General features: G+C 37.9%; 1 protein-coding gene across 1 annotated transcript; it reads right to left on the minus strand.

Moving 5' to 3' along the window:
• Positions 1–446: 446 nt before the first annotated feature.
• On the minus strand, positions 447–9641 carry LOC119468516 (eukaryotic translation initiation factor 3 subunit G-like). Its single transcript, XM_037732302.1, is given in 6 exon segments — positions 447–640; positions 643–840; positions 1172–1372; positions 1471–1553; positions 8028–8126; positions 9529–9641. Coding segments are annotated over 6 exon segments (888 nt in total).
• Positions 9642–10298: the final 657 nt, after the last annotated feature.

Consider the following 10298-nt stretch of genomic DNA (forward strand, 5'->3'; position numbering starts at 1 on the left):
TAACATTTGCTTGTTGAAAAGCAATGTCATAAAGTCAAATAAAATTAAACATGTTTTACTTTTTTCCTCACAAGAACAAAAAAATTATGGAGGGGAATTTAAGGTGATATTTTAAAAAGATAGCACAATTTTTCCTTTTAGTAGCCCTTGGGTAGTTATAACAGAATAGTTTCCATTTTTTGTTTGTTTCTTTGAGCTGGGATTTTGGTCCGAAGTTTTGTTTGTTTCTAGTATCTGCTTCTGCCTCCCCCTCTATCAGATCGGCTTCCTCTAGGGCCACCACCTCTTGGTGCTCCGCAGCTTGAACTGCTGTAGGAATCACGTGGAGGAGGGTACCCTCTTTCCATAGAAGGGGGAAGCCCTCTTTCTCGTCTGCCAACCCAATCATGACCACTTGAGTAGAGATCACTTCGGCTGCTTGAGTAACTGTCTCGACTTCCACCATGTCAGTCACTGTATGAGTGAGCTGCTACAATCATCATATCAACTGCTTCCACCGTAAGATTGCAGGAGGCCTCATGTAGGTGGAGCACTATGTGAGTTACCATAACTCTCATATGAATCTCTCTAGGAACTTCCACTTGGATGATGTGAATAGTCATGATCACAACCATATCCATCTCTATCACTGCAGCCTCTATATAATCACAGTAAGTATAATCTCTTGGTGGTGGTGCATAATTTCTTGCATCATGAGAGCTTGGGTAATCTCTGCTTGAATAGCTGTCTTTAGTAGAATACCCATCATCTCTTGGGGACAAATAAACCTCTCTATGAGAGGGCAGTGGTTCCCTTCAAGGTGGACCTCCATAATTATCCTTTCCACCTGATACAGGAGTTCTTCCTCCCATTCCACTGCTGCTTGGAAGTGGTCCTGAAGGTGTAGATCTCTTAGGAGGAGGACCCCCCTCCCCACTTCTTGGGGGTGGTCCTCTTTTTACTGGGAGTGGTCCCCTGGAAGAAATCATTTTAAAATTCATGGAATATTTACCATCATCCATGTGTCCTTCCAGTGAAGGAGGTCCCCTGGTTCCTCAACTTCCTCCTCTTCCATCTCTAAGACCTCTTGGAGGGCCTTGACTTCCTGGAGGTGGAGGCAGCCCACACCTACCACTTTCAAATGATGATTTGGTGGCTTGTTCCACCTTGATGGCTTTTCCATCTAATGACTTTCCATTCGTGTCTCTAGCTGCATCCTTAGTGTCTGCTGGGCTTTCAAAGGTGACAAAAGCAAATCCTCTCGATTTGTTGGTTTCACGGTCTTTCATCAAGAGTACTTCCACTGTTCATCCATATTTGCCAAATACTGCTTCAAGAGCTTTCTCATTTGTTTCTGTATTAAGCCCATCCATTAAGAGCTTTCCTGAGCAATCTTTTTTTTTTTTTTTTTTTGGCCGATGAGTCAGAGGGATGACAATGGGTTCAAGCTCCAAGGAGCTCTCCGGCAGGGGCTTCCTAGCAGCTTAGCACCAGTAGCGGCTGCCGGGTCCAAGGACCCAACTGTGAAGCTGCTGCTAGCGCTACTGCACAACGGTGAATTTTTAAACTCTTTCCTGAAAAGTAGAAAAGAAGTTATGTTTGAAGACTTACCCCTCTTTGTTCTCCCAAAAAGAGGGAAACTTTGGGCTCTATTTTTATAGCCTATTGGGGAAAGAAATTAAGCTACTGGAGGGCCGGGTATGGTGGCTCACGCTTATAACCCGAACACTTTGGGAAGGGAAAACTGGTGCTTCCCTTTCAGAAGTGTGAAGAGCTGAAACGTGACACCACAGAGAAGGAACCTTATCATAAGGGGCACTATTCAAGTGTGCAAGGGCTGTGTATTATGTTGTCTTTGCCAGCTGGTCACCCAGTCTTCCCACTGCCCTACCCACTTACCTCTGCCTATTCCCTCTGGATATGCTTCAGCTCTCATAATTGAAAACAGGCCTAGTAGGGTAGTGAGGGTAACCTCTTTTTGCTGAGGGCCGAACTTAGGGAACCTACAGGTAGGTTCATTGAGATTTCAAAGTATTTATATGCCTGATGGCTAAATATATTTAACAGAATAACACAGCAGAAAGATTGAAGTCGGGCTAACCTGGCCTTGAACCCTGGCTCTGTCCTTTACTATTATGTGCCTTTTCATCTAAGTTTCAAAGTAGTCATGAAGATTAAATAATACACATAAAGTATTGAGAATGGTGCCTGGTATATAGCAACTACTCCATAATTGTTAGCCTTTATGATTGCTTCTCTTTATATAGTGTTATGGATTGAATATTTGTAGCTCTTCAAAATACATATGTTGAAATCCTAACCCCCAGTGTGAGGATATTAGATGCTGGGGCCTTTGGGAGGTGATTAGACCATGAGGATGCAACCCTCACAAATGGTATTAGTGCCCTTACAAGACAGACCTCAGAGAGCTCCCTTGCCCCTTCCACCATGTGAGGACACAGGGAGAAGTCAGCAGTCTATGAACGAGGAAGCAGGCCCTTCCCAGACACCAAATCTGCCAGCTCCTTGATCTAGAACTCCCCAGCCTTCAGAACTGTGAGAAATAAATGCTGTTTAAGCCACCCAGCCTATGGTATTTTTATCATAGAAGCCTGAATGGACTAAGGCACAAAGAATCCATAAATTAGTAAGACTTTTATTTGGGATCTTTGTCATTCTTAATTATACCCCTACATTGACGGGAGAGTAAGAATTAAATGAGTAAATAAAAGCTGGTGTATTTGTTACACCATGTTTTACATGTATAAGTCATGGCATTGTTTGAAAAATGAGGAGATTTTCACATATATGGCATGACTATATAAGAGTAAATGACTTATAAATATAACGTGACTAAAATAAAATAAAAAGGCTAGTTTTCTTCTCTAGCCTTTTATATAATTATAAACCACATAAAATTGCCACATTCTCGTCCTGGAGAAGCATCATTTAAACCCAGGCAGAGTTTGGCAGACCATTCTAAGTTACTGTGTGGCAAACTGCTCCTACCTCAAAAGTTTAGTTTTTAAACTCTGGCACTCCAGCCTGTCCCTGCCTTTGGTCTTATTTGATATCCATTATCAGACAAATTACCAGACACTTATTTGTGGCTATTCTGACTCAAGCTTAAGTCTCCTCAGATCTTTTGAATATCAGTCTATATTGTTATTTATCATGACCTAAGGTTTTACCCAAATACAAAATCTATCACCGAGTGATTTCAGATTGCAGGCATTGGCTGCTCCCTTCCCCCAACTTTTCTTCCTATTTAAAGCTCTGCATCACCTAGTATTCCGAAAGTTCTGCCCTTATAGGTAGAGTTTTCAAGAATCTATAAAAGGTATACTTCTTTGAGGAGGAGGGTAAATTTTTTATTGAAGATTAACACACATACGAAGATAGAAAACTGCACAAATTCTAAGTGTACAGCTTTATAGCTTTTTACAAAATGAACACTTCTTTGTAACCTGTACCCAGATTAAGAAACAGTTGCAATCCCTCTCCTTTTTCCTATTGGAGACCTACTAGTTTAATTTGATCTGCTTCATATTAACTTTCCATAAATCAAATTGAACAATACTGATTTGTCTTTATCTGACTTCTTTGCTCAATACTATGTTTGTGAGATTCATTTATATTTCTGCAGATGGTTGTAGTTCACTTATTTCTGTTACTATATGTATTTCTTTACTTGATATAACAATTTATTTACACATATTATTAATGAGTATTTGGGTTGAATCTAGTCTTTTGGTTATTAGAAATGTCATAACACACTTGCTTAAGTCTTTTGGCAAATATCTAAACATTTCTGTTGCTTATGTACCTAGAAGTGAGATGGCTGGTTCATATGATTTGCAAATGTTTGGTTTTAATAGATACTGCCATCCAGTTTTTCAAAGTGGTTGCAATAATGTACCTACCACTATAGTGCATGAGAGTTCCAGGCACTCCATGTTCTTGCCAAAACTTGGTATTGCAGAGCACTTTTATTAGGTTGGTGCAAAAGTAATTGTGGTTTCTGCCATTAAAAGTAATGGCAAATAAATACAATTCCTCATAATAAATTTCCTCATTTATGCTATACAGCTCACCTGCCTCCCACTGTGCTGAGAGAGTTTTGGGCTTCCCAACCACACCTTCTAACCCGACATTCCCTGTGCTAATAACTATTTACATTAAAGTTAAATTCAACCCTCTGGTACTACCTGATATGCAGTATCATCAGTAAAGAAATGGTACTATACACTATATAATCTCCTCAGACTTCTCATCACTTTTCCTAACTTGGAGCTATTTGGTAGTTACAATCATAGATATGTAGTCACAGACACACATACACACACACACACACACACACACACATACACCCCTGGTGCTAGTAGGTGAATGTACAAATTTTATACACCTTTTATTTAAAAAAAAATGCTATATTAGATCCTGAAATATAAAGACCTCTTTAAAATGACTAAAAACAATGTGAATGGGAATAAGAGAGCAATATTAGAGACTTCTTCACAGCAAGAAGTATGACTTCAGTGCCATAATATTGGAAACATCATAGAGTGAAGATTAAAGTGTAATGCAAGTGTATGATATTGAGTCCCTCTAAGATCTGCTTCTTTTTTTTTTTTTTTTTTTTTTTTTTTTTTTTTTTTTTCTTTTTTTTTTTTTTTTTTTTTTTTTTTTTTTTTTTTTGAGACAGAGTTTCGCTCTTGTTACCCAGGCTGGAGTGCAATGGCGCGATCTCGGCTCACCGCAACCTCCGCCTCCTGGGTTCAGGCAATTCTCCTGCCTCAGCCTCCTCAGTAGCTGGGACTACAGGCACGCACCACCATGCCCAGCTGATTTTTTGTATTTTTAGTAGAGACGGGGTTTCACCTTGTTGACCAGGATGGTCTCGATCTCTTGACCTCGTGATCCACCCGCCTCGGCCTCCCAAAGTGCTGGGATTACAGGCTTGAGCCACCGCGCCCGGCCTAAGATCTGCTTCTTATTAAATTTACCCAAAAGAGAATCCACTCACGTACTTCTTCCTAAATGTAGTTCCTTTTACTAGAAAAGAGATCATATAAATTCTTAGGCATTCAATTTCCCACTAAAGCATTTCTCAGTGCTAAATTCAACTTTTTCCAAATGCAGAGAATAGATGAGACACTTCAAAGAAAGAACTTCAGGTAAGACATTGCATTTTCTTCAAAACCACCCTCATGTTCATGCATTCTTCATTACGTAAGTGTGTGAACACCAATTTAATACACATAGAATTATGAAGAATAAAGTGGAGGATTATAACGTTCCTGGTTTCAATAATTTATGGATTATAAGAAATAAGTAATAAATATGCATTAAAAATTTTTTTATTTGTAACCTCCAGCTTTTCTCTCTAAACAAAGACATTCTTAGTTTTTTATCTCTTTTGGATAAAGGACTTTATTGTTTACTTGAAACTCTATATTAACTACAGCAAAGCAATTTCAAATTATTCTCCCAGAAACAGATTTCTCCCTCAATTGAGAGATTTCCATCTATTACTTTGTGCACTATTATGTACTTTTTAAAATCTGGCTTGATTATATTCCCTTTTGTAAATAACCAAAGACTAGAGTTTAGTTTCTATGGAAATCAACCTCTCTCTCTCTCTCTCTCTCTCTCTCTTCCTCTTCACCCTGTCCCCCACTGCCACCACACACCCACACACACAAACACACACAAACACACACACACACACACACACACGCACATGCTGTGAAAGCTGGGAAAAATGAGCTGAATTCTCTATACAACTCAATATTCCAATTTGAATGTAAATTATAAACCTTGCACAAGGGATCAATTTTACCACCTGGAGTACAAGAATATATTCCTTAGCATTAATCCATGATTTTGGGAGCTAAGTTTGAGCTTACTTAAAATTATTTTCCCTTTGTCATTTTATGGGTTTTTTTTTTTGCCCTTAGTAAAGAAAAATACATTATACCATTAATTAAAATTAAATGCTTCTCTTGCAGATACCTATACGTCTATTAGACTCCTAAACTACCCTTTGTCGTTTTTAATAGACTTTTCCTAGACTTCATGTAACCATACATACACAAGTCACTCTATTCTTCTCTTGACTCATGCATTTAGGTCCTATTAACACTAATGGAATTTATATGCATTCACACTGAGGGAGAATAAGCCCCTTAAACACCTTTTTAATGGAACAGTTTTGTTTCTTTCCATTCCTCTTCACACTCATCTGTTTGGACTTTCTCTTACCAGTCTGTGCTTCCAAATAATATAGTTCTGATTTCTTTTTCAGCTCTTCTACTTTATTTTTTATTGAATTCCAGTGTTCAAGGTAGGACTTGACTTCCCCTCTTTTATTGATCATTCCTGGAAAAAGCAGCATGACTAAATCATTACTACTGTATTACATTTTCTGGTTTCAGAGTGAAATTCAGATGTTGCTTTCATTCCAATTCTTACTTTCCAGCAAATATATTTAATAAACAGTCTATTTTTTTTTATCCTCCTGAAGACTTAACTAGCCAGGAGCCAATTAAGATAATGAATATTTACCGAAGAGGCTAAAGATTTTTCCACATTAACATGCAAATAAATAGGCGTGTTTTCAGACTCTCCTACTTTATAATGTTTTTATTTGTTTATACTTTAGGGAGTTTTTTTTTTTTTTTTAAGTACCTATCACATAGGACCTCAGCAACATGTTCAAATTTAAAACAGTAACGTAACAGGAAAACAAACTATACCTTTGGGACCATAAATCTGCAGGAAATAAACCTCTAATGCATACACTAACAATCGTATTTTTGTTTAGCTCTCAGAAATGCATTACTCTTTATTGTTCTTAAACTAAATAATCTTTATCAAAAGACAGTTTTGTTTTTTCTTCTCCTGCTAAAGTGAGGGGCTGAATAAGACTGTGATGACCAAGTGCCTAGCAGAGTGCCGGACTCACAGCATTAATTTGAATCACGTGAAATTGCCATTTTGGTAGATCAAAAGCTCTTAAATAAGCTTTTAAAAAAAAACTGTTGAATACATCTGTTAAAAACATAAATAAGTGAATGAATAAAGTCTTTTTCAAGAGTAAAATTGTATTTTTAGTCTAGTTTCAAAAATTAAAAACATAGTCTAAGGTAGTTAAAACATACATTAAGCAATGGACTTTTCCCAGTCATTTAATGGAATAAAACTCTAAAGCTGACTAATCCCTGTTGTTTTCTAACTCATTTTGGGGGGTATAATAACAGAGTACAGCAAACCTAATATTAATTAACTGGCACTAAAGGTGAGCTTAAATTTATATTATAGAGAGATGATGTTCTGATATATTTGAGCATTTGGAAAATAAATTGATATATGAAAAATCTGATGGTATGTGTGGAAAGAATTGAGGATGAACATATGAAAAACTGAATAAGTAAATTCAAAAATTATGCAAGAAAGAAACCATAATTATCATATATTACTTAAGTGCTCAGTAAATAATATTCAGATATCACAACTATATAACTCTCTTGAGTTATTCCAAAATATTATCTAAAAATACAAATGTCAATACCAGTAGGAACAGTTCAAAACATTGAAGCAGATTATGGCTAGGAAGTATGAAAAGGCAAGGGGCAAATTTCTACTTTTAATTATGACATTTAGAACTTCAGGAAAACCCCTTGATCACATACCTCACAATATTATGAATTTCAGTGTAATTGAAGGAACTGGTGACGGGTTCCCATGGTCTGAACTGGATTCACCCCAGTTATGTCAATTTTACAACACTGCAACCCTATATTCTACCCAACTGAATTTTTTGACCCAATTTAGACTGTTATATGGGGTTTTACATCATTTGCATTTTAACTGCATGCAAATATTAATATGATTTTTTTAAACTTAGAAAAACTTGAATTTCCTATTGAACCTATCCAAATTTTATTCTTTTAAGCAATTAACTCCAAGTTGGAAGGTAAAGGTGATAGAGAGGAGGGGAACTCAGGCCACTCCTAGGTAACTTTAACTCGACTTCACAATCTTACCTTTTCTTCTCTGATTTCTCACTATTTCCAGCTACATTTTTCTCACAGCTGACTGGCAGGAGGGTATGGGGACACTTTAGTTGGTATGGCCAGCATGACCTGGATAGGAAAAGAATCATTTCAGTTTCTTAGTTTCCCTGCTGTAAGCCTCAATGCAACCTCATTATTTTAACATTAATTTTGCATTCATGCAATAAAATAACTTTTACTATATTGTAGGAATGTAAAAAGCATGAGAAGGTAATGCAATTCATGAAAACTTGCTTTGTATTCTCTGACTTTCAAAGTTAGAAAATTAAACTCTGGAAAGAATGTATCTACCCACCTTTTTCATGAATGTATTATCCATTATGTCTAATTTATTATGGGAATCAAGTGTCTTTATCAGGATGATTAATCTAATCAAATGGTTTTGAGCACATTCTGGAGCTGTGATGTCTACAATCCTTGCATACAAAGGTGAGCATTATAAATGATATATGGTATTTAGTAACTACTTAATCAGAAAAGCTTTTCAGTTCAATGCACTGTTATTTTGGAGTTAAAAGGAGATTATAATTAAACAATTATGATGACTTTTAACATTAGCCCCTTGCGGACTCAGGAGAGAAAGTTACCCGGATAGTGGGGCCAGAGCAGAAGCAAAATAAATCAAAACAACAAAACAGATTAGGTAATGTTTAAAAAAAAAAAAAAAAAAAAAAAAAACCTAAATGGGCCCTCCTTTAAAAATGTCTTCTCTGTTATTCAGAATTGGTAGCCCACCATGCCAGGTCCACTGGGCACTCCCTGGGGGTTAAAACCCACTAAGGCCCCAGAATAATACTGAACCCAGGTTCCAGTTGCAGATCCAAAGTGCTGGTACCTGGCATCCTCCAGTGGCTGCTTCCAGACCATTGTTCTAACTTGCTCATTCAAAAATCCCTTTTCTATGCGTCCCACACCATCTTTTTCTAACCATTTTCTCAGATAATAAGCAAAACATGGTGTAATTAGGAGCAATAAGCTATATAACAGTAGATTTAAACCTCAGATTCTCCACTTAAGTGTGTGGCCTTGGCAAATTATTTAACCTCTCAGTCTCAATTTCATCATCTGTAAAATGAGGGTAATTATAATGCCTGTTTCACAGATTTTCTGTGAACACTCAATGACTTATCACATGTAACATAACAGTGTCAAGTGTGTAGTAGGCATTTTGTAAATGCCAGCTGTTATTAAACAGGCTGAACTCAGTAGGTGCACTCCCTCTTCCCCCCCACCCCACACACACACACGCAGAGTCCCTTTAAACCCACTGTAAGATCTTGTTTCTTCCTTGGATGAAATCTTGGACCGATCCTATAACTTTTCAATAATTTTCAAAATTACTCCAATCATCTTCTATCCTGATAAATTATATTTGAATAATTAAAACACCCAGTAGTATTAAATCACTAGAATTTCCAACTTTTATCTAATTTAGGGATTTTCCTCTATCCCAGCTTGAAAACCTTTATACCTGAAAGGCTTCGTATCTTGGATTGGATGAGAGGTGATATGAAGGGTCAGCTTTTGCTCTCGGTCCTTCTTACTAACTAGCTTTACGCTATCTCCTAGCAGCCTTGTCAGCATCCCCTCCCCTTCCAAAGCCAGCACCAGGAGAAGCGGGTATTGTGGGAGCACTCTGAGCTCCGCAGCTGATTAGAGCTGGCACTTTCCCTTGCAGAGTGCTTTGGAAGTTTTATCAGAAGTTTACATTTTTTAAAGGACGGGGTCATTTTTCTCTGGCTTGTCACTAATTACCTCAATTCTAATCTCCTGGGCATTTCCCAGTCCACTCCGGCTTCTCTCTACTGGGGTTCCATCACCAGCCAAATGGCCCTCTCAGCAGCATGACTTTTAAGTTGGGTCCAAGAGTCCACTCCCCTATACCAAGCTCCAATGGTCTCTCTTGTTTCACAGGAAAACTCAAGCATCCTTGCCGTGCTTCAAGGTGTGGCTCTCCTTTTTTGTCTTCTCAATTGTGGGTCAGTATCATTAAACCAAGCAGCCTCAACTCCAGGGCACATGTATCAAGTTTCCAGGTGGAAAGAATCGTGTACAACCTGTGCAGGCCTTCTCCTTTCTCCAGTTCTGGAAGGACTGGTCAAGCACACCCCAAATCTCCCCAAGGAATCTTCTCTCCATCCATGTAGCATGTCCTGAAGAGGCAAATCAGCGCCTCCTCTGGCACCCAGTAGTGATTGGGCAGATACTGGCTTATTCTCAGTCTTTGGAGCCTCCGCCAAA

The sequence above is a fragment of the Cebus imitator genome, unplaced genomic scaffold (assembly GCF_001604975.1).
Source record: "Cebus imitator isolate Cc_AM_T3 unplaced genomic scaffold, Cebus_imitator-1.0 Scaffold17, whole genome shotgun sequence".
In the NCBI taxonomy this organism is placed as follows: domain Eukaryota; kingdom Metazoa; phylum Chordata; class Mammalia; order Primates; family Cebidae; genus Cebus; species Cebus imitator.